Source organism: Callorhinus ursinus, unplaced genomic scaffold (genome assembly GCF_003265705.2).
Source record: "Callorhinus ursinus isolate GAN/ISIS: 27379988/994484 unplaced genomic scaffold, GSC_fseal_2.0 scaffold122, whole genome shotgun sequence".
Taxonomy (NCBI): domain Eukaryota; kingdom Metazoa; phylum Chordata; class Mammalia; order Carnivora; family Otariidae; genus Callorhinus; species Callorhinus ursinus.
In genome coordinates, this window is record NW_027397184.1 from 992,945 (window position 1) to 1,016,382 (window position 23,438).

At 60.7% G+C, this 23,438-nt stretch overlaps 3 protein-coding genes across 14 annotated transcripts in view; 1 reads left to right on the forward strand and 2 right to left on the reverse strand.

Moving 5' to 3' along the window:
• The first annotated feature begins 1,989 nt into the window (after positions 1 to 1,989).
• SLC2A6 (solute carrier family 2 member 6) lies at positions 1,990 to 9,552 on the forward strand. Of its 3 annotated transcripts, none has more exons than XM_073889921.1 (11): positions 1,991 to 2,180; positions 2,700 to 2,862; positions 3,886 to 4,092; positions 4,710 to 4,809; positions 5,325 to 5,536; positions 5,957 to 6,109; positions 6,751 to 6,859; positions 7,238 to 7,432; positions 7,635 to 7,780; positions 8,430 to 8,585; positions 8,926 to 9,552. In XM_073889921.1, exons 1-10 carry the CDS (start codon positions 2,092 to 2,094, stop codon positions 8,583 to 8,585), a joined length of 1,530 nt encoding a protein of 509 aa, XP_073746022.1. In that variant the 5' UTR covers positions 1,991 to 2,091; the 3' UTR covers positions 8,926 to 9,552. The 3 variants fall into 3 exon arrangements, with proteins under 3 accessions (XP_025715279.1, XP_073746022.1, XP_025715278.1); XM_025859493.2 differs by having other exon boundaries at positions 9,430 to 9,552; XM_025859494.1 differs by having other exon boundaries at positions 1,990 to 2,180; positions 6,041 to 6,109; positions 8,430 to 9,552.
• A 67-nt stretch (positions 9,553 to 9,619) lies between these two features.
• Positions 9,620 to 19,892, reverse strand: CACFD1 (calcium channel flower domain containing 1). 2 transcript variants are annotated; one of them, XM_025859495.2, is made up of 5 exons: positions 19,690 to 19,892; positions 16,533 to 16,605; positions 14,911 to 15,036; positions 12,389 to 12,496; positions 9,620 to 11,892 (listed from the first exon to the last, which is right to left on the reverse strand). In XM_025859495.2, the coding sequence occupies exons 1-5, from the start codon at positions 19,808 to 19,810 to the stop codon at positions 11,802 to 11,804; spliced, it is 519 nt and encodes a 172-aa protein (XP_025715280.1). In that variant the 5' UTR covers positions 19,811 to 19,892; the 3' UTR covers positions 9,620 to 11,801. The 2 variants fall into 2 exon arrangements, with proteins under 2 accessions (XP_025715280.1, XP_025715281.1); XM_025859496.2 differs by lacking the exon at positions 19,690 to 19,892 and adding an exon at positions 19,479 to 19,558.
• Positions 19,893 to 20,247: 355 nt separating this feature from the next.
• The window catches only part of ADAMTS13 (ADAM metallopeptidase with thrombospondin type 1 motif 13), a 30,624-nt gene continuing 27,433 nt past the window's right edge, over positions 20,248 to 23,438 (reverse strand). For 7 of the 9 annotated variants that reach the window (XM_073889909.1, XM_073889913.1, XM_025859488.2 and 4 more), the window contains 4 exons: positions 23,141 to 23,287; positions 22,675 to 22,851; positions 21,359 to 21,534; positions 20,248 to 20,751 (listed from right to left, as the gene is read on the reverse strand). In XM_073889909.1, coding sequence (XP_073746010.1) covers positions 20,566 to 20,751; positions 21,359 to 21,534; positions 22,675 to 22,851; positions 23,141 to 23,287 — 686 coding nt within the window. In that variant the 3' untranslated portion in view covers positions 20,248 to 20,565. Of the gene's footprint in view, positions 20,752 to 21,358; positions 21,535 to 22,674; positions 22,852 to 23,140; positions 23,288 to 23,438 lie in introns of those variants that run through there. The other 2 variants (XR_012377222.1, XR_012377223.1) reach the window with 2 other exon arrangements.

Consider the following 23,438-nt stretch of genomic DNA (forward strand, 5'->3'; position numbering starts at 1 on the left):
CATCTCAATTGATAAAACATGGTTACGTGGACTGCTCCGAGTTAGCAACAGGAGTCACCGTTTTTTGGCTCTGCCTGGATCCAAAGCCTAGGTCCTTTACAGCAGGAAAATGCTGAAAATGTGCTGTAAGTGGTCACACAATTGTGCACACACACACACAACGCGAAAATATGCAGAACGGACCCACGTGGGGAAGGACACCAGAGTGCCAGCAGAGTGATGGATGTGGTTTTCCCGAGCATGCTTTCTCCATTGTTCTACTTGTTGTATTTTGATAGCAAAAGGGAATTATAGGATACTTTTAAAAACAATTTACTGGTGTGGGGGGGGCAGGCGCCTGGGTGGCTCAGTCGTTAAGCGTCTGCCTTCAGCTCAGGTCAAGGTCCCAGGGTCCTGGGATCGAGCCCGCATCGGCTCCCTGCTCTGCGGGAAGCCTGCTTCTCCCTCTCCCTCTGCTGCTCCCCGTGCTTGTGTTCCCTCTCTCACCGTGTCTCTCTCTGTCAAATAAATAAATAAAATCTTAAAAAAAAAAATTTACTGGGGGCACCCGGCAGGCTCAGTCAGGTTGGGCAGCCCACTCTTGATTTTGGCTCAGGTCTGATCTCAGGGTTGTGGGATTGAGTCCTGTACTCATCAGGGCATCTACTTGAGAGTCTCCCTCTGCCTCTGCCGCTCCCCTTGCTCTCGCATGTGTTCCCTCTCTCTCTCTCAGACAAATAAATAAAAATCTTTTAATTAAAAAATTTTTTAAAAAACGATTTACTGTTTTAATAGCTAAAATTTGGAAATAACCCAAATGCTCAACAACAAAGGATCAGTTAAAAAAAAAACACACACACACGTGGCACATCCATGCAGCAGAACAGGGTGTGAGCCAGCCCCTCTCTGGAAAAGTCCACGGGGAGAGCGGGTACTAGTGGACTGTGTTACTGTTTGAGGGTGAGCCTCCAGGGAATACTCTATTTCTGCTTTTCTTGTTTTTTAATTTATCTTATCACCTGGATGATTCTCAACAAGCCCAACTTATTTCTGCCATAAAACAGAGCCAGAAATGGGGAAAATATACAAATCTGTGCCACTGGGACCACCGCCCCCTCCTCCCTGGGCCTCCACCCCACACCCCCTCTGGCTGTCCGGGATGCGGGATGCTGTCATGGGCACTCCTCAGCCAGATATCAGTTCACCCCTGGAGGGGAGGGGCAGGGCCAGGCGTGACTCCAGCACACGATGTAGCAGGGAGGGAGTCCAGGAAGGCAGAGCGCAAGGCCTTCCTTTGGAGGGAAACAACGGTACTCCGTGTGACCTTGGGGAGTCGCTAAGCCTCTCTGGGCATGTCTTCCTCCAGCCTATAGAGCTGGGTCTGGGGTGGGTGCTGGTATCCCACCCAGACGTGGACACGGACGAATCCGCAGGGCCTCTGCGTCTATCGCTCCTCTTCCCTCGGGTGCGGGTCCGGGGGCTCCCATCTGAAGGGCCAGCTGAGGGGTCTCCCGGGGAGCACGAGGTGCGGATCACGCCTATTTAAAACCTGGCCCCGCCCCGGGGTCCGCGCCTCAGGAAAGCCCCGCGGAGCCCCGCACCCTGCCCACCCCCGCCCGCGCCCCGGGAAAGCCCGCCCGCGCTCCGCTCCCGGGCCCGCGCCCCAGGAAAGCCCCGACAGAGCCCCGCACCCCAGCCCGCGCCCCGACCCACCCCGGGCCCGCGCCCCGGGAAAGCCCGCCCGCGCTCCGCCCCCGGGCCCGCGCCCCAGGAAAGCCCCGACAGAGCCCCGCCCCCCCGTACCCCGGGGCCCGCGCCCGGGGAGAGCCCGGCCGAGCCCCGCACGCCGCCCGTCCCCGCCCCGGAGCCGCGCCCGCATCCGAGCATCCGCATCCGAGCATCCGCATCCGAGGCTCCGCACCGCTCGCCGCGGCCCCATTGGCCGGCGCCGGCTCCGCAGGGCCGCCTCGCAGCCAATCGCGGCCGAGGGGTGGAGCTGCAGCCTGCGCCGGATGCTCGGAGCCGGGGCGGCCCGGAGCGTCTCCCGGCCGGAGCTGTCCTCCAGCACCCTGCCCCTCGGCGGCCGCACGGACACTGCGAGCAGGGGCGGCCATGCAGGAGCCGCTGCTGGGAGCCGAGGGCCCGGACTACGACACTTTCCCTGAGAAGTCCCCGTCGCCGGGGGAGAGGACGCGGGTCGGGTGAGAGTCGCGGGGCATGGGGGCTGCGGGTAGGGGCCGGCTTCCGCCTTGGGCCTTCTCTGACCTTCCGTGAGTGTCCGGCCAAGGTCCGTCTGGCCCCCTTCTGCCCCAGACACCCTAGTCCTATTTAAGGAGCTGTTCTCCCCCCGTAGCAGGCCCAGCCCCCAGCTGGCTCAGCCAGGATGAAGGAAGCCCAGAGAGGGCAAGGGACTTGCTTGCCTAAGGTCACACAGCAAGCTTCAGAGGCAAGGGTGCCACCAGAAGGCAAGCCTCCTCTGCTAGAGAGAAGTACCCTTTACCCGTGTCTCAGCCACGGGGGTGGGCTTTGGGGACTGTCCTGGGGATTCTCCAAGCGAGATGACACAAGCTCTGGGAGCCCTCAGCCTGGCCCAACCCAGCGCTGCCCTCCGAGCCCGAGCCGACAGCCACTGGGCTCAGGACCCGCAGCCTTTCAGCCACGGGGGGCGGAGGAGCTCCAAGACCTCATCACTCTGCCTGCCCCCCCCACCCCACCACCAGGGCCCCACAGAACAAGAGGGTGTTCCTGGCCACCTTTGCCGCCGTGCTGGGCAATTTCAGCTTCGGGTATGCCCTGGTCTACACGTCCCCTGTCATCCCAGCCCTGGAGCACTCCTTGGACCCGGACCTGAGTCTGACCAAAACCCAGGCATCCTGGTTTGGGGTAAGAGCCCTGCTCTGAGCTGGAGACAGGCACAGCAGGGTGAGTGGGGACCCACGAAGCTAGGGCCCCCCTGTAGGGCCCTGGTCTTCCTCCTCCCTGATCACCAGACTGTAGGAGGGGCAGTGGGTGAGTGAGGTCAGATGATGCTCTGAAATAGAAGGAGGAAGTGATTGCTAAGAAGACGTGGGAAGGAGACAGTGGAGAGGTGGTCCTCCGGGTCTCACCCCTACCCCAGGCCCCCCCACACACCCCCACAGCCTGACTGCCACAGCAGAGCGGGCACCTCCCTGAATGATGGGGGGCAGGGGCCTCAGATGCCAATGGGAAGAGGCCCTGGCTGGGCCAAGGAGGGCCCCAGGATTGAGTGTGGGCACATGGGAGGGAAGAGCGGGGGCCCTGAGAGCCCCAGGATGCTAGAGTTACCATCTCAGTAGCCTCCAATTTACAATTACAACAGAGCAGCCAAGACGATACCCCGTGTGTACTGAGCACGCAGTATGTGCCAGGGGTGTGCTGCTGCTGCTGTACATGCGAGCCAGTTGACTCCAGGGCCAACCCTATGAGGTGGGTACTCCTGCTGTGCCCATAAAACAGCTAAAGAAACTGAGGCCCGGATAGGCTAAGCAATGTGCCCAAGTCACTGACTGGATCCTACTCACTACACTCTACAGGGAATCCAAGAACCCCCAAATCTAAAAATGCCAGGGGCTTCAGGTCACAGAATTCTCCTGTCTGCCGTAATAGTATTAGACATTTAAACATTCAGCTGAGCTGAACCACTATGGGGAGGTGGCCCCACATTACTCCCCAGAGCAGGACTCCCCATGGTGGCATCTCTAACAAAGGGTTGTGCACATGATGCTTGCACACCTCTGGAGACAGGAGGCTCACTATCAGTCAGAGCCTGGATCCTGTAGGCAGGGATCTCACGATCAGCCTGGAAAAGCAGCTGCCCCTAGGCTCTGATGGGGGCTAGGAGGGTTGGGTGCCCACACATGTCTGCCCTCCACCCTTTTCCTGCAGTCCGTATTCACCTTGGGTGCGGCAGCTGGGGGCCTCAGTGCTATGGTTCTCAACGACCTCCTGGGCCGGAAGCTCAGCATCATGTTCTCCGCTGTACCATCAGCAGCCGGCTACGCGCTCATGGCAGGTGCCCACGGCTTCTGGATGCTGCTGCTGGGGAGGACGCTGACAGGCTTCGCTGGGGGGCTCACTGCTGCCTGCATCCCGGTAAGGCCAGGACTGCCCACCCCTGTCCCCTCACTGCCTCAGCACTGTGCTAACCACCATGTGGTTAAAGTCTCCCGGCCCCGCCCCCCTGCCGAGCCCCCCAGTCAGTGGAGATATGTTTGCCGGGGAGCCTTAGCTCACCTGCAGCAGGGCAGCTAATCTGTCCCCACATCCCCAGCCAACCTCACTTTGGACTCCTTCAAGTTCCCACCCCATTTCCCGAAAGTCAGACACATTGCTCAACTGAAGAAAACCTGCGTTGAGCAATGGGGCAAGGGGAAGTCTCTCCCCTGCCTAGGACTCCTCCCACAGCTACACACACACCCTGTCAGGGGCCAGGGCAAGGCCAGCAGGGGGCTAGGGATGCCCGGGAGGAGCCGAGACCGGGTGCCTGTGGGCCTCCCACCTCCCCACCTCATGCTGCCCGTTTCAAAGGTGAGTGCGTCCGCCCACTTAATGGTTAGGGAAATGGATGGAGTCACAATCGGGACAAGAGCCCCATCAGAAGCCCCCACTCGTCACTTCCCAAGGTTCACCGGGGCCACCTCTCCCATCTTACCCAGGCCCAGGAGCCTAAATCTCACCAAAGGCCCTGGGTGGGCTGATGTGTCTTGCAGGTGTACGTGTCTGAGATTGCTACCCCGAGTGTTCGTGGGGCCCTCGGGGCCACGCCCCAGCTCATGGCAGTGTTCGGATCTCTGTCCCTCTACGCCCTTGGCAAGTATCATCCAAATGAGCACTGAGCACCTCCTGTGTGCAGGCGGGGGAGCAGACAGGGTTGGAAAGGCAGTGAACATGCCCCAAAACAAACCCCAGCTGGGGGACAAGATACCACTGTGCTGTGTACATCTAGGCACTACTCTGCCTCTCTCTGGCCATATGGGAAGTCCATATAGAAAAGAGATCAGAGCCCATCTGGTTGAGATGGGGTGGGGATTTGGGGTAGAAGCCTGGGGGCTTGCCTGCTCAGGCTACCCCTCTATCACCCTGCCATGGCCCTTGAGACCCTCCAAGGACCTCCTTCTATGTGCTGGGCCCAGTGCTGGGGCCAAGCAATCCCTGGGGCCCCTCCTGGTCTAAATCACAAAGGCTTGGGGCAACCAGGGTAGGCTTCCTGTGGGAGGTGGCCCTGGGCCTAGCCCTTGAGGACAGATAAGGTTGCTCAGAGGCCTCGACGGGAGGGGACTCTGTCCGGCCTGGACCCCAGCTCCTCACCCCATCCTTGCCTCCAGGCCTCCTGCTGCCGTGGCGCTGGCTGGCTGTGGCCGGAGAAGGGCCCGTGCTCATCATGATCCTGCTGCTCAGCTTCATGCCCAACTCCCCTCGTTTCCTGCTCTCACGGGGCAGGGACACGGAGGCCCTGAGGGCGCTGGCCTGGCTCCGTGGGGCCGACACCGACATCCGCTGGGAGTTCCAGCAGATCCAGGACAACATCCGCAGACAGGTGTGGGAGGGTCGGGGTGCAGAGCGCCCTGTGGCTGCAGCCAGCCGCTAGGTCTATCTGAGCCTTGGTTGCTTTTCCTGGGGAACGGGGATAAGAGCAGCTCCCACCTCCAAGAACCAGGGGGAGGGGAGATATTGCCACACTTGACCTAGAGCACGTGCTCCGTGCTGCCGATGCCTGGGCACACAGAGACCCTTACAAGCAAAAATCTGCCTTGACCCACCCGCTCATCCAAGAGCCTGGGGTTCGGGCGGGGGTCCCCCAGGCCCGTGCATGGCCTGGACTGCCTCCCGGCACAGGGTCTTTCCTAGGGGAAGGGAGGAGGGAGTCTCCTACCCAGCCCCATGCAACCCAGGGCAGGGTGGTGCCTGCTGAAGGGGCCGGCACAGCTCCCCCCCAGTGGCAGCTTCATGTTTCTAGAGCACCCACATGTCGTGGGCCGAGGCTCGGAACCCCCACATGTACCGACCCATCCTCATTGCCTTGCTGATGCGCTTCCTGCAGCAACTGATGGGCATCACGCCCATCCTCGTCTACCTGCAGCCCATCTTCGAAAGCACTGCCGTCCTTCTGGTGAGAGCCCAACCCCACACCACCCAGTTCTGCCCCCGGCATCTGGGAGGCCGTCCCTTACTGAGCACCTGCCCTGTGCCACGTGTCAGGGGTGCATGTGCCCTGTGGAGCCCGCCAGGATCTCCTAGCTGGTTTTGTGCCATGCCCCCATTCTCAGAATAGTGTTTATAAGTGAACTTATATATTTTAAAATATCCAGGATTCCAAAGGAACCCATTGTCTAGAAGTGCGGAGCCCTTGTGGGTCACGGACCCCAGGTTCAGAGCATCTGCCGCTCAGAGGGAAGTCCCTTCCCTCCAAACCTCAGCTTCCGCTTCTGTAGACGGGAGATTAGAGGGTGTGCCTGCGCTGGCCGGTCCTGGGCTCAGAGGGAGAGGGGATTGAAAGATACTAGTGACAGCGCAGTCCCACAAGTCATTGTGGCACCTGGATCCCATGCTGGCCCGGGGGCGGGGGCGGCAGGCTGGGCCGGGTGACTGGAGGAAGTGCCTGGCACATAGTGCCTGCTCAGCAGCTCAGTGCTCCAAAGGAGCTGTGGCCACAGCCTGGGACCGGAGCATCCCGCGGCCCCTTGTTCGGGGGCGGGTGGGACAGGAGCAGCAAGCTGGAGCCCCTCAGGCCCGGCGGCTTCCCCCCTGCAGCCCCCGAAGGATGATGCGGCCATTGTGGGGGCCGTGAGGCTCTTCTCCGTGCTGATCGCCGCCCTCACCATGGACCTGGCTGGCCGCAAGGTTCTGCTCTTCATCTCAGGTGAGCACTCGCCGCCTCCTCCCACAGCTGACGGTGGTGCGCCAGCCCACACAGGGCACACTGTGGCTGGGAGCTCCAGGGTGGGGCGCGGGGTCATCCCATCTGCCCTGTGGGCCCTGCCTCCCCGCGCCCAGCACAGGGCCTGGCACACACCCGCTGCGGCGGGAAGGCCTGAGGGGGCCACAGCGTGACGGAAGCTCAAACGCAGGCAGGCAGAGCTTGCTGCTCTGCAGGAAGCGTCTGGTCACGGCCATGGCGGCCGCCTGGATGAGAACCGGCCCGCGTAGGGCACAGGGTGCTGAGGGGCTATGCAGAGGAAGCACCCAGCTCAGAGGGTCTTGGCCCCCACCCCGCCGAGGGCCACCTGTCTGTCCACAGCCACCATTATGTTTGCGGCCAACCTGACACTGGGGCTGTACGTCCACCTCGGTCCGAAGCCTCTGACTCCCAACAGCACCATGAGCACCATGGGCCTCCAGAGTGTGCCCTTGGGGGACACAGAGCAGCCCCTGGCCACCCCCTCCAGCTACCTCACCCTCTTGCCCCTGGTGGCCACCATGCTCTTCATCATGGGTAGGTGTGCAGTGACTGCACTGGGCTGAGGGCTCGGGAGGCTGATGGCCAGCCAGAGGGGGGCTGGCTTGTGCTCGGTGTGAGGGCCCTGCTAGGGCATGGGCGGGGCGCCGCTGTCCTGGTGTGTCAGCGGGGTTGGCGACCCAGGGGTCTTGGCAGCTCCGTGCAGGCAGCAGAGGCCCCTCGTCCCCTCTGTTGGCAGGCTACGCCATGGGCTGGGGGCCCATCACCTGGCTCCTCATGTCAGAGATCCTGCCCCTGCAAGCCCGTGGTGTGGCCTCGGGGCTCTGCGTGCTTGTCAGCTGGCTCACGGCCTTTGCCCTCACCAAGTCCTTCCTGCTGGTGGTGGTGAGTAACTCGGGTGGGGCTTCTCGGTCAAGTCCTCGGAGTGTCCCACAGGTACTCCCGGGCCAGGACAAGCGAGCCCAGAGGGCCTTCTCTCTGGGTAGCAGTCTGGGTCTCCCGGCAGGGCCCCTGCTGGCCAGCCCACATAGGGCGCTATGTGCCCTTCTCCCCACTCCTGGTTCAGACCCCCAACAAGCCCTGAAGCCAACCAGAATCTCGTTCCCAGCTCCTGGGAGGGACAGTGTGACTGGGGCAGCCAGGGCCAGGGCCGCCCCTGGTGTAGCCAGCAGGTCAGGGCAGGGCTGGGGAGCACACGTAGTATGCACAGCTCTGGCAGAGAGGTGCGGATGAGCTTGGGGCAGGGCACAAGGACGTGTGCGATGGCTCCAGAAACACAGGAGCTCGCTCCCACCAGGCTAGGGGATGCAGACCTCCTGCAGGTGGGAGAGAGGTGGCTGCCTGAGCCGAGGCTGAGGCCAGAGCTCCGGGCCAGGGCGGGCCATGCTAAAGCATTTGCATCTCATGCGGGAGGCAGTGAGGAGCCTAGGGAGACCCCTGAGCAGGGGAATAAGGGGAAGGCCCCTCAAAGCTGGCTAACACTAGAAGGGCCCCGGGAACCCCATGTGACCAGGCATCCCCTCCATACCCCCAGAACGCCTTCGGCCTCCACGTGCCTTTCTTCTTCTTCGCTGCCATCTGCTTGGCCAGCCTGGTGTTCACTGGCTGCTGGGTGCCTGAGACCAAGGGCCGGTCGCTGGAGCAGATTGAGTCCTTCTTCCGTACCGGGAGGAGGTCCTTCCTGCACTAGGTGAGGGTCCCCGCCCAGGGGGGGCCAAACCACTGGGTGCAGGGCCTCTGCGCTGGCCACGAACCTGCACGCCGAGCCCAGAAGGCAGCAGCAATCTGTCATCGGACAGAGCACAGGAGGACCAGACAGAAGCATGGCAGGGCCCTAACAGGGCACGTTCCGGCTCTGGGCAGGCAGCCCCCTCTCCATCCTGGGCCCCAGCTCAGGCAGCCTGCCGTGTTGCACGCTCATCGGCCAAGACGCACCGGCAGAGGAGGCAGCCGTGGGTCACAGGGGAGCACACGGCCCAGAGGCCGGACAAGGCCCTGCTGGCTGACCTGTGGCCTGGTTCCTTACTTAGGTGCAGAGGATGCGCCCACAGAGGGCTAGAACGAGAGAGCACAGGGTGGGAGATGGTGGATGGCTCCACACAGGGACGTCATCGTGCCATTTTGTTCTGATCCGCTTAGTCACCATGGAACAACTTGACTACAGGGAGGAAGACAGATCTGTACTTCTAAAAGCTTATGGGTACTACGGGGAACATTCTAGACTCCCAAAGGCCAGGGCCCAAGACACAGCACAGACACTTCCTCCTGCACCCACCCAACCTCGAAACGGGGCTCAAGTGCTCCTGTCTGCAAACCATGTTCACCCTGTGGCAGGATGGGGTCTATTGCAGGTGGGGGAGCCCACCCAGCAGCCAGGTTTGGCTAGACCCAAACTCTCAGCCAAGGTTGCCAGGGCCTGCTGCCCTAGGCAAGGCCCCCTCCCACCACCCCCGACCTGTCCACAGTAAGGCAGAGGGAAGGGGCAAGGCAGCCTGCGGGGAAGAGCCTGGCCGCAGGATGGCTCTGTCCCACAGGCTCAGCCCTTCCCAGCTGTGTGACCTCGGCAAACCACATTCCTCGTCTGAGATGCTGTGAGCAGGAATGGGACAGGGCCAGCCGCACAGAAGGTCCTCAATAAAATGGCAGTTACTCCCAGGGCCAGTGGTCCCAGCGTGCTTGCTTATGGCAGCAGGGGTGGGGATTGGAGGGAAGAGGCAGAGTGCATGAGCGAGCATACAAACTCCCGCCAGGCTTTATTGCTCAAAATGCACGCTAAACACTGAGAAAGTGAGGGCCCCAAGACAAGAGAGTCCAGACCCGCGGAGGCAGGAATGGAACCTGGAGGCCCAGCCCCTTCTGCGACCTGGACAGATGTTCCTTGTGAGGCGGCACCCCACACTGAGGGATGGGGTCACTGCTCCAGGATTGCTTAGCCCTACTTGGTGGGAACCTCGGGTCCAACCTGGCCGGTGACTGAGGGGTTGGAGGGCACTCCCACCCCTGCGCCTGCCTCTAGCACCCACCCGACACCCACCCGACTTCCTGACAGAGTAGAGGTGCAACCTTCCCGGACACACAGCCAGCCCCTCTCCTCCTGCAGAAGGAAGCCCCCGCCATCAAGGCCCCTGCCGCAGGGGCCGGAGTGACCCTCACGTCCCACTTCCTGGATAAGAATGAACCAAGAGGGGTGCTCCTCTTGGGAGGTAGACAGGTCTTACAACACACGCAGAAGACACACACACACACGCACGGCAGACACAGAAGACAAGCACACACACACGCCCACCCGCCCGGAGAGGTCTAGAGCCCAGAGCCCTTTGAACCCAGCGCTTGTTTGAGATGGGTGGTCCCAGAGGACCCCCGAAGGCACGTGTCCCACCAGGCCAGCCACGCTGTAGTGCCCTTGCCACCCGGGGGCCCAGCCTGGTCAGGCTCCTTGGAAGGCCGCTGGGGGCCACTGCTGACCAGGAGCCCTGGGATGTGTCCCCAGGACAGTAACTGCCCCTCCTGCTGTCCAACACTAACAAGGCCCCGAGAGGAGCGCACCCTCTGGGAAGCAAGGATCTGGACACAGCCCGAGGGCTGTTTCCAACAAAGCAGGACTGGGGCTGAGCTCGGGGCCGTGAGCAGGCACTGCCAGGGTCCTGGGAGAAGGAAGAGCAGAGCTGGGCCCCAGATGGAGCCTTTTCCACACCGCCCATTTCTGCCCAGTGCCACCTGGGCTCGGTCAGGTCCCATCAGATGGGCCTAGCAGCTGGGGGCAAGTCCGGTGAGCGGAGCCGTCAGCGGGCTGAGGCGGACATACACGGGGGACACAGGAACACTGGCATGGAAGGAGGCCAGGGGAGACGGTGCACAGCCCAGGCAGGGCCGCCTCCTCACGCCCCCCACACAGGCTTTGTTCCCAGGTGGCCTGGGTACAGTTCATGGTGGTGGAGGCAGCTCTGGCCTCTGCCCAGCTCTCAAAGGCAAGAAACTCCCTGAAGGCAGGGTCGGGGGCAGGCCGGCAGCAACACCGGTGGGTCGAGCTTAACCTTACTAACTGGACTTAGGCCACTGCTAACATGGCAGGACCACACCAGAGAGGTGGACAAACAGCCCCATGGGAGAGGAGAGCCTGCCCTCCCCACTTCCTTAGCACCAGGGCCTTGGGGGCTGGGGGGAGAACCTGGGGCCCGGGGCCAGGGCCAGGCCCATGAGAAGTATCCTGGAACGGCTTGTCCAAGCTTCCAGGGAGCTGGGGGAGGGAGCACTCCCCGGCTGTCCAGCTGCTGCCAAGGCTGCTGTGCTGGGTCCTCTAGAAGCATCTTGGGAGTGCTGTGAGCTCCCACAGAGAACAGAGACGCAGGGAGGGGCCTGGGCAGCGGCAGACCATGGGCAGCAGGGCACCGCTCCCTCCCGATGACAGGTGGACAGAGGGGGCCAGGTGGCTCAGCCTACAGCATACTTTCCTACCTGGAGAGCCAAGAGGAGGCTCCCTCTGCCCAATGCCCGGGCCCAGCATCTCTGGGGGAAGCTCCTCCCAGCGTCCAGCAGATCCCCAATGGCTCTGCTAGCAGTGGGAGTCTGGAAACGCACATGGTGGCCTGTTTCCGGCTGAGCCAGGCCAGCTGTGCGTGGGGCCAGGCTCTGCTCTGCCTCCAGCCCTGCGGCCTGGGTCACCCCTGGGGCTGCCTGCTGTCACTGCCAGTCTCCTTCCTGCTGGCCGAGGCCCAGGGCCAGGAGACACCAAGCTAGAGAAAGGAGAAGACAGAAGACGACTCCAGGTGTAGGGACAGGGGTAGAGGGGCTGATGGGAGCCAGGCAAAGGCTCCTCTTCCAGGCTGTCCTTCAGGGTCAATGCTCCAGGCCTCATCCCTGCAGGGCGTGTCCACACAGAACCACAGGAGCAAGCCGGAAGCTCACATTACAGCTCCCCCTCCAGGGTGTCCGTGAGCTTCTCCTCATCCCCCTGCTGCTTCTGCTGCTGGATCCTGGCGTAGGAGATGGCATCACCCCTGGGGAGAGAGCGAGTCAGCGTCACAGGGGGAAAGACCCCAGGCACAGAGCCCTCCCAGCCACCACTAGATTCCTGGCCTGTGACCGAGGCACGACCCGCAGGGACACCCTACTGGGCTCTGGTTTCCCCAGACACCCTGCTGCTAGGATGGCAGACATGTCCCCTCTAAGAGTGGCACGGGCTGCCTGGGGTGCTGGGTGGAGAAGGATTCAGAGTTGCAGTCCAGGCTCTGAGGGCAGAGGAAGAGGCTCTCCCGAGCCACAGGCCTGCCAGCCCCACGATGGGCTGCGGCGAGGTACGGCCAGGCCAGCAGAAGTCCACGAGCCCTCACGCTCCTGTCCCCTAGAGCTGAACACCCTGAGGACGCTGACAGCGTCTGTGCCTCCGTGTCCGCAGAGGGGTAACGGGGCCCCTCCCAGACCCTCCTCCCCGAGAGACTTTCAGGCGGCAGGATGTCAAGATTCCCCCCGGGGGGCCAGGAGAGGCACACGCACTTCTTGCCCAGAGCAGAGAGTCCATACAACACCCCGGTGGCGAACGCAATGGCATTGCCCAGCAGCGCGGTCAGGGTCAGGCTGATGGCGACGGGAATGACGGCCATCCTATGAGAGAGGCAGAGGTCAGGGGGTACTCCTGCCCTGCGGCGGCCTCGCCACTTCCAGGCCCCCTCCCCAGACACCAGGTGCAGGAAGGGTCCCGAGAAATCAGTCCGGACACAGGTTTACAGCCAGGCTTCAGAAAGTCCTTAGACACACAGACACTTGTCTGCGAAATTCTGTGTATTTTCCGGGGAGAAGACGTAAAGCCTTCATCAGATCGTTGACAGGGTCTGTGGCACACAAAGGGTGAAACAGTACTGGGATAGTCTGCCCTCCCTGTCCATAAAACAGGCCGACCAGAAAATCACATGTCAGTCCACCCCCTAGTAGCTTTGTGACTCAGCAAGTCCCTGAACTCCTCCCGTGTTAGACACTGCACAATGCCCGGAACAGCATCAGCACCAAATACATGGAAGCTCTTTGTTCTGCAGTAAAACCGGCCATGTCTCACCACGAAAGAACCCAAAGCTTCAACTGCATAAGGCATGGGGGTTTCCTGCTTGCCAGGTTCCCAGCGGGAGCAGCTCCAGCTCCCTCTGGTCCCGACCTCCGTCTGGCGCCACCTGATGGCAGGTGTCTGCTCTGGCTTGAGTAGCCATGGGGCTGACTCTATAGATTCTGGCAGGGATTCCCAGACCAGGGTGGCGGCTAGGTTACCCCCGCCAGGAATATACTGCGCCTGGAGGACCAGCACTCTGTCCTGTCGCTTCCCTGGGCCAGGCTGTCTGCCCAGAGGCCTCCCCTGCCCACACGCAGCCTGCACACAAAGAAGATAAGACTGGACCACCAGATGAATTCCACCTGACTCTATTCAGGCAGGACAAGTGATGTGAGGTTTGACTGTGGTCATAAAATTTCTAGGTAATAAGAGAATAACAGAAATGACCATGGGGGAAAATCTTCAGTCAAAACAAAGACACACAGGCTGGAGAAATATTTGCGGAAAATATAACAAAGGACTGAGAAATCCTCACTACAGGAAACGCAGAACTTACTAAGTAAAACATTAAGATGCCAAAAGGTAAAAAGTAAACCAGACCATTTCCAAAAAAGAAAATGCAGTTAGCAAAGCCGTCTGGAAAAACATCTCACCTCCTAGACAACGGACACAAATGTAAAATGGTGCACAACACTGGGAGGCTGGAGAGGTGGCAGAAACTCGAAAGCAAGGTAGTCATGTACTGAAGCCTTTTCAATGACTGATCTCTGACCTAGTAAGTGCACATCTGGAAACATATCCTAAGAAAAGCATCACAGAAAAAGCTTTGGCACATCGCAGGTTATCACGGTTTGATTTGATTTGCACCACAGTTTACAAATTAAGAAAAAGCATGATGAACACAGTGGAATAAATATTCCCATCATTAAAAGTAACATCATAAAGTCTTTGTGGTGATCCTGAAAATGTTTATATCACGATATGAAATGAAAAAAAGCAGGATACAAATTCACTTAGAATGGTTATAACCACGTCAGAAACAGGCTTAAAAAGCCGCCGGCAGAGTAGCAGACCAAAACTTACCTACCGAAACGTTCCAAGCAGTGGGGCTTTAATATTTTCCAAATCATTTTTAATGAATGCATGTTACTGTTAGTATTTTTAAAATACATTTCTTAAAAGTAAAGGTCACGGCAAAGGACCGGATGACAGGCAGTGCTCTGTGATCCTGTATTACTCTGTGGTGGAGACCCAGTGGGAAGTCGCTCCAGAACGGAAAGAATATGTATCTGGTGCTGTCAAAACCACTGGCCTCCACTAAACATCTCCGCTTTCATTTCAAAGATAACCTAAATCCTAGTAACTACTGCTGTTGCTACCAGAAGCTGCTGAGGGCCTCCTCTGCACCAGCGCTGTTCTAGAAGCTTCTGGGTGTTAGATACATCCTGAAATTAGTTCAACCTCATGACTCAGGTGGACAGGGCTGCATACAGAATCTGTTGTTAGAAGTGGGAAAATCAAAGGAAAGCATATAGGAAGGCGACCGTTTCTGTTCTGTAACCCGCCCTCATGTCAGGGCACCTGGACAGGCCACACTCTTGAAAGGCTGCCCACAAACACATTCTATGAACCTACCAGAATCTAGTTAACAACTCCCAAATGATGGGCCAACATCCCAAGCGCTGCTCACTTTTCTCTATCACACAGCAGGCCACGGGGCACCCGCACCCCACGTCTGAAGTGCAGAAGACTGCAGCGGTGGGCTCGCTCCCCCGCCGCGCCATCGCGGGTCACACTTCACAACGGCCATCACCAGAGGGCTCTGTGCAAGGCTCTCCTCGCCTCACCCTCGCTGACAGTCTCCCCCACGCGCCGGCCACTACCTATTGCCTGCCCTTCGGGTCCTTGAGTCTTGGGAAACCGTGTCAGGGGCCCTGGAGGGTTCGACGTCCCCACCGCCTGTCCCGGGGCCCCTCACCCGCAGTAGAAGACAGCCTTCTGCCAGGAGCGCAGCCGGTCCACCTTCTCCGCCACCGTGTTCGCAAACTCAATGAACTGGCAGCAGAAGGGCGCCTCGCAGAGCAACAGGATGAAAGCATTCATGCTGGAGGGCAAAAAAAGAGAGGGGCAGGCTGACAGGCCTGGGGATATGGGGGGACCCCAATGCCCAGCACCAGAATGCCTCCTCCCGCCCCCCAACGTCTCCCTCTCAGGGCCTCTGCTGAACCACTGCCCACACACTAGCCTCTCTAACCGAAATGAATGCTCTGGAGGAAGAATCTGGTCTTCCCTTTATCCCTCTGTCTTTGAAGGAGACAAAACCCCCTGCATCACGGCGCTGCCGTAAGCATGCAGTGAGTCCCTCCACACAGAGGGCAGAGTGGGCAGAGAGCCCACACTGGGCAGAGAGCCAGCTGCCACTCGGCTACTAGCATGATCACCCCTGTCATCCATGTGGCCATCAGCACTGGGAAAGCTGTCCCCAGCAGCGGCTCATCCACCAAGATGGCCAGGAGTGGGTCAGTCAGTCCACGGTCACTGAGGGCTGACCCTTGGCAAGGCCACACAGGGAGGCGGGAGCTTAGCAAGCCCTGCGGTGCAGTGTTCTCCCCCCTCCCCCCGCCTTCCTGTATTCGGGCTGGGGACAGCTAACCCGCGGGGACAGACTGAGGGGTCTGCTCCAGTCTTTGTGTTCTCCATGCCTGGGTCACAGTAACAGACACCAGGGCCCTCATTACCTACGTCTGACAGAAACTCAAGCTGCGGGTGACCCAGGAGCCCACCTGAGCCCAGAGCAGGGACTCTGCACAACCCACATCCCTCCACCCCTGGCTCTCCCCAGCCTCCTGTACAGGTCCATCCTCCCAGCCCTTCCACAGCCAGGCCAGCCTGTCTCCTGACTCAGCCCACTGAAGCCTCGGCCCAGTGCCCTAACCCCCCAATCCCCCATGTGTCTCTGGGCCCCACCCCAGCAAGCCTCTGCCCTGGCCTGAGTTCTCTGGGGGCAGGGCCCCACCCTGTCCATCTCCGTGCCCCTCCCCGGCCAGGTCCCACGCGGGCACAGGCAATGCCTGGTGCACGGCCACCTCTCATGTGCGCTGCGTGGCTCAGATGCGGCCAGAGCTGCACTGGCCAGTGCTCACTCCCTGCCTTCCCCTCCCACAGGAACGAGCTACCCCGGCAGGAGGCGGGCAAGGAATTCATCTAGGGCATTCTAACCACCTGATCCCGCACCAGCTCTAATCTGCCTGGTCTGTGGCTTGCCCACCTCCGAGCTGGAGCTCCAGATCCCAGCACTGGGCTCCAAACCCACCAGACACCAAGCCTCCAATTCAATCCTCGACCGGCCCTGATGGCCCCCAGAGCTCCCAGAGGCCAGGCCCGTGGTAGTGTACATGGTGCCGGCAGAGTCTGGCTCAGTGGACACTCAGGACACGTTTGTGACCTCAGCCCTAAACCCAACAAAGGCCTGGGTGGGGGTGCCCCTGGCCTGGCCCTACAGAGAATCAGGAAAACGGAACATGGCAGGGTATGAAGGAGGTGAAGCCCTGCATGGCGACCCCCAGCCCCACCGGGCAAGATAGTCACGAGGCTACTCACATCATCCACACGCCGGCCGCGATGTTCAGAGGGTGGATGGTGATGCAGTTGAAGAGGCCCGAGATGGCGCAAGCTTGGAAGCGAGACAGGAGCAGGAATCAGCAGAGAGGAAGGGACAGAGCCTGCCGGGAAGAACCCCCAGCAGACCCCTTCCGACACCCGACACCTGCCTCCCCCAACAGCACCTACAAGTCTCCCCTCTGCCATCCGAGACAAGGGAGACCGATGTAACTGCTCGGCATCCCGGATGAGGACGCAGGCTCAGAGAGGGGAAGCGGCTGGTACCAGGCCCCACAGCAGGGCTGTGGCTAGCTGGCTTGGCGGGCGTCTCACCCTCTATCCAATGCACGGCTGGCCTCTGAACCCCAGCCGTACCCGTACCCACTGCAAGGTACTGAGGATGAAAAGAGAGAAGAGTCTGGAGGGCTCAGGCCAGGCAGGCGCCACCATTCGCAGGGCTGGCCACACAAGAAGCACTCTGACACAGAAAATGTGGCTTGGATTTTGGTTGGGGCAAGAGCGGCCTCTCCCGGAACAGAAATCAGGACCAGGCAGCCCTGGGTGACCATGTCAGCTGTGACTTGCACACAGCTAAGATGTCCTCACCACTGTTTTAGGCGTTTTCTCTCCTGCACACAGGCAAGTGCCACAGTCCGGGCCACCCACCCCTGAAACACCAGGCCCCGATGCCCCAAAAGTGGAGCCTGGCCCTGCGCTCCTGACTGCGCCCCACGGGCAGGGTGTGCCAGGCCCGCCTCTGCCTCTGCGCACACCAGCTGCCTCTGGGGCCCACTTCTCCCAGAACTCCCCATGCCAGCCAGGCACTTCCGGGGCCCTGGCTCCCAGTCCAGCACCCAGCTTGGCACCCAGCCTGGGCCCTAGCTGGGGTGGGGCTAAAAGCTGGGCCCCGAGGCAGCAATTAGCCACCAGTTCATTAAATATTAAACCTCTGTACCTGATCCCTGGCTGGGCCTGGAATTCTGTTGTTTTCCCTTGTAACCCTATGCAGGCTGCAGGCGGCGGAGGAGGAAACCAGACGAAGTGAGCCCAAACTGCAGAGGGACTGCCCTCGTGTGTCCCCCAGGTCTCCTAAAAGGACAGAGGCACATTCTGCCTACTAAAAAGGCGGCACTCCCCTTGGACATGGCACATAGGCTTTCAGGCAGCAAGGCCCCCCAGGGCCAAGACGTGAGTGCCCGCAACACAGCGCTGCTTCTGCCTGGCTCTTGGCTGTGCCTGGGCTCCCCTGACAGCAGTCTACACCTGCGGCAGCCAGCATTTCGCCTCCACCTCTGGCCCTCCCCACACTGTCCTACCAACAGCCAACCTTGGGGGAGAACCAGGTTTCAACCCAAACAGAAAGGCTCCAGCCAGGAGCCCCATAACAATCAAGGCTGGAAAATGCCCCTGGAGTTTCCAGTGTTCTTGCTAAGTGAGGAAGGCCTCTACATGACTGTCAGGACCCTGAATAAATGCCTCTCCAAGGCCCCCACCGGCCAGGAGGGCAACCCTACCCTGAAGTGACCGACCAGAAGCACAACCCTTATCTGAATTCCTGTTTCATCCCTAAGCCTTTTTTTTTTTTTTAAGATTTTATTTCTAAGTAATGTCTACACCCAACGTGGGGCTTGACCTCACAACCCCAACAGCAAGAGTTGCACACGCCACCAACTGCGCCAGCCAGGCGCCCCTCATCCCAAAAACTCTTGTGTGCTTTGCGCCCTCCCGTGGTATACTACTTGGTGTCTGCATAACAATCCCCTCCCACCAGGCTTTAGGTGAAACTGACATTTCAGGGGGATGCCACAAGCCTCTCCTGGTGCTTCATCTGTAGCCCCAACACCATGAAGTCCTGGGGCAGCCCAGGTACCCCACTTTGAGAGACACAGAACTGCATGGGATACCAGGGTGAACCAGGGAGTCAGCAGGGCTGCTGAATCCAAGAGAGTGGGAAGGTGACAGCCCACAGGCCACCGTCAGAACCTTTCCTTTCTCTCCCACTGACCACTGTCACTCGCTGCAGGACCCCACTCTGATCTGCAAGGAAAACAGCTAACCAAACTTGAGAGGATCTTATCGAAGGCCTGACCTCGAGCCAGCAGTCTCTCCAGAGTCAAAAACATGCTTGCTCCACCAGCATTGACACAGTGGGACGGGGCAGTGAGACGGGACTCAGGGGCACGTCCCATTATCAGCTCTGGACAAGGCCATGCCCTGCCTGAGCCCCACGCTCCCACCCCTGCACTCCTGAACGTCCTCCCAGCGTCCACCCACCCGGCAGGACTGTGGCGCTGGAAGGGGATTCTGAAAGGTGTTCCTTCCGGCAGACTTGATCAGGATCTGCCCTGCCCCAGCCCTCCGTGCCAGGCGGGCACTAGTTCAAGTCCAGGGGAGGTGCCCTCTCCTCCAGCAATTCCCAAAGTGGAGGGCCGCAGGCAGAGGAGAGGAGAGCAGACCAAACAAACTAGACGCGTATCTGCCTTCCTTCTGTCGCAGGTCTGTCTCCTGTTCATGTTCTTTCGGGGGTGTGTCAGGATGTGTGTTGGCGATGGCGCTGGGGCGGAACGAGGAGGGGAGAGGAGAGGCGGCTGAGGCAGAGCGGCCAGCAAAGGGTGGCCTCTGGATGGACAGTGAGGACCCAGATGAGAGGCCGCGTCCCCTCGGCTCAATGCCCGGCCCTCCCTTGGGGATGGCTTATCCCCTGGCACCATCCGCCCCACGTATCAATAACCTTCGTCCAAAAATTAAGACGGCTGGCGCCCCCACCCACGCGCAAGTCGACCGGTGAGGCTGCCTCCGGGCCGGGCTGAGCGGGCGCCCGGCGAGCGGCATCTGGGAAGTTTCGGAAAGCGCCCCCCCCCGCCCCGCCCCGCCGCCGACTCAAAGGCCGCGCTGTCCTCGGGCTCGGACGCGGCGGGGGGCAGCGACTTGGCCGCGGGAGCTCACTTTCCCTCCTGGAACTTCCCGGGAGCCGCCCGGCCGCGCGGCCGGTAACCATAGCAACCGCCAGGCGACAGCTCCGCGCGCGCCCCGCAGAGCCCCATCACGCCCACCCAGCCCCTCCCCGCGGGGGCGCGCCAGAGGGGCGGGGCCGGGCACGCATGCGCGGTGGGCGGTGGGCGGTGGGGCCGGCCCCTCCCCCGGGCCGGGTACTCACAGACGGCCCCCAGCACCCCCGACAGGCGACACAGCCAGCGGTACCACCACGTCATGCCCTCGTCCTGCGCGGGCGGCGCGGAGCTGACGGCCGCCGCCGCCGCCCCGCCCGAGCCGCTCATCGTGTCGCCGTCTGGCGCAGCCCGCAGCCCTCACAAAGGGCTCCGGAGCCGGCCGCGTCGTCCCGGCGCGCTGCCTTGTGGGAGAGGCGGCCGCACATTAGCATAAGGGGCGGGGCTCACAGGGCGGTGGCGAGGTGCTCCTGAGAGCTCGCGCTCATTAGCATAGGAGGCGGGCGCGCGGTGGCCCTGGCGCTCTCGGTGGGCAGATCCTCCCAGCGGGCTAGCGCAGGGGCGGGGCTTCGCAGAGAAGTAACAGGGGCGCCAGGGTTGGCACCCATTCTTGACTCCGCAGTCCCTCGCCCCTCCTTCCTGGGTAGCAAAAAGGAAGACCACTAGGGGTGGCGTGGGGCTTGCTCAGGTCAGGAATGGGTCCGGAGCCTGACCGCTGCCAGGGAATCCCGGCAATGCCATGGGGTGGCAAGCCAGACTGGACAGGTTATGTGAAGAAAACGCTACTCAGACTGCACATTCCGTTTATTGGTACAGAGGCTGGAGACTGCCTTTCCAGAGAGTCCAGTCCCTTACTTTCCACCGCCTGCCTTTTGCATGTTGTAGGAGGTCCTAAAGGAGACACTTAAAGATTGGAGGAAATCCAAACTGGAAAGCACTCAAGAGACCAGAGCCAACCCTCTGGGGCTCGCCGGGCACCTAACAGGTGCTCATAAATGTCAGGCTCCTTCTTTTCTCTTCCAGGGTCTAGAGGAGGCATCCCACTGTGCCCACAGGTCCCTGGAGGTATGTGCTTGGAGAAAAAGCTAGGACACGGCCCAGCCAGGCTCCTGAACTCTAGATTGGAGGGTCCAGTACTGGCCCCGTAGGCTGGCACGGGCCTCCAGGAAGCCCTGGCTAAACTCCATCTCAGCCTGGCTTCCCTCTGACTCCCAGTAGAGTGCCTGCTGCCCGTGAAATGTCATCGTCTTCAGGCTGTGGATATCCCGGATCTGAGGGGAAAAGGGGCAGCCCCAAAGGGCCAGCCACAAATGATAACTAGCTAGCATTCATGGAGCCTTTAATATACAAGGCATCACACAGTCAGGCTCACATTTAATCTTCACACAACAGCCCTATCGAGAAGACACTATTATTCTACCCAGGAAACTGAGGTTCAGAGATGTTGTCCTACTTCCCCAAGGACACACAGCCAGGGTGCCAGAGCTGGGATTCCAGAAGCCAGGCTGCCTCCAGTAGGGGAGCTGACAGCTTGCAGAGGACAGTTCTCCCAGAACACATGAACCTCGTCAGGGGAGGGGTGGCCCACTCTTCTGGAAAAGTTTTATCAGGGTTTAAAATTACGCTTCAGTCCTGGGTTAACTGACAGTCTACATCAGAAACGGTCTTTTCTATTTCACTCTTGTGCAGAGCTCAATAAACATTTGTTGGTGGCAGTGGAAGAAATTCTTCTCTCCCATTCTTTCACTAACGATTTTGAGGTTTTTGAGCAAACTCGGGGGGTCCTCTAGTATAGTACCCCCGGTCCCCATCCCTGGGGACAGCTGTCTAGAATCAGCAAAAGTCAGCACATTCCTGTCCCCATCCTGGTGGACTTACCGAGATGTAGCTGGCACCAGTTCCCGTGCCCACATCAGTGGCCAGGGCATGGATGGCAATCCGGGCCTGTGGGGCCACATTAATGAAGATGCGGCAGCCCCCCGAGTTGCTCCCATCAGGACTCATCGAGGGGCTCACGATTTCACCCCAGGGTCCAAAGAGCTGCATGTCACAGTCTGCAGAGAAGAGTAGGTGGATGGACTGGGTGTGGACCACCTCAGGTCCTAGGAGCCCCCAGAATGACCACTAATGCCAGAGGCCAGGGCAGCTCACAGCTGGGGAGCAGTGAAGGGGGGAAATATGGTGGTGTGGTCGTGATCAGGTCTCCCACCCAGAAGCCGTCATGGAACCCCACCTCTACCACTCTCTGCCGTGTGACCCTAGGCGAAGGCTTTCAATGCTCTGCGCTCCAGGTCCCCCCTCTGTAGAGTGAAGGTAACAATGGCATGCCCTGGGAGAGTGGTTTTTAGGAGGACTCGACCCTGGGAGAGCGGTTTTCAGGAGGACTTTGCATGTGCAAAAGTGCTTAACACTGAACCTGTTACAAAGGCCACTGCCATTACTAGGAGCCCACGGGAACCCCACCTGCCTGCACCCCTGGGCCCCCAGGGAACAAGAGCCTATGTGCATGAGGCCAGGAAGTGAGGAACTGTGAGAAGGGGCAGCCAGCCCCTTGGGCACTCGAAGCCTGGCTCTCAGTGAGGGCACACTGAGAGGTGCGGGGACGGCGTCACATCTCTGTTGAGGCAAAGCCAGGGGGTTCCCAGAAACCTCTGAACTGGCTAGGGAAGTTGTGTTCGGCCAGCCTGGGCTGTTGGGAGAGGCCAAGTCCCCGGAGGCCTCCTGAGGGCTACTGGAGGACATTAGGGGGGCCATGGGATGCCATCCCCTCCAAGAGGTTGTGTGTGTGCAGACATGTACAAGCATGTGTGCGCACACCAGCTCTGTGGGGGCTGAGCCAAGAGGACGGTGCACCAGAACAGGGCTGGGGGGGGGGGGCGGGAGATGCACACGGAGGACCCTGAAGGGTCTTGGAGGACGTGAGTGCCAGGGCCAGGGCGGGGGGCCATGGTGGCAGCCTGAGCAACAGGGTGAGGACATCAGAGTCCCACGTCTACCCGTGTCGCTGCAAGGCCCCGGCAAGGAAGAGACGCAGCACACATGACAGGACCTCATCCTGGGGTCAGGGAGCTGGCTGGTGGGGTCCTCCTTCATCTTTTTCGGTGTCCTCTCTGCCCGGCCAGCCACCCCGTGGGCAGCAGCATCCACCCAGCCACCCTGCAGGGATTGGGGGAGGCTCTGGCGCCCCACCTTACCTCTGTGGGGGGTTCCCGAGGAAGGCTGGCTCCTGTACCGCAGCACAACCCCGCCTTCCGGACGCACACGGCGCTGCCTCACCACCAACGTGTTCGTTTTGGAGCTGAAAGTCATGCCAGACAGCTTCCCGCATGTCTTCCTCCACGTGAGCCTGTCCCAAAGCAGCAACATGTCCCCTAGGAAGCAGCACGGTGGTGAGGGTTGGCAGCACTGTGGGCCTGGGGTAGACCGAGCTGCGGGCGGGGTCCCCCCACGTCCCGGCTTATGTGACTCTGAGTCCCCAGACACAACCTCAGTTTCCTCATCTGTAGAATGGGGACCATCCCACGGCTGTCCACGGGATGGCCATGAGGATTCCAGGTGGGATTGCATGTAGCACATCCTGCCAGGAGCAGGGCAGGCTGGGGTCGTGCTCCCCGGTGCCTGGCGACCTGACAGCAGTTGTGCACACGGCCTGAGACGTACCAGCACTGCAGCTGAGGGAGCTCTCGAGGACGTGAAGGGTCACCACCTCACCCAGGGGCCGCCCGATGGCCACCGCACAGTCAGTCTGCCCTGGGCCTCTCATGTCAATGGTTCCTGTTGGCTCAAGGTGCTGTCGGCCGCAGGCACCTGGAAAGCAGGAGCACTGGTGACCAGAGCTTCGGGGCAGGGCTGGGAGTTTCCAAGCTGGGGAGGAGCCTGGCAGGTGGGGCGGCTGGCGTCCTCCTAGGCCCCGCCAGAAGCAGGCTTAGGTCGGGGGGGGGGGGGGGGGGGGGGGGGG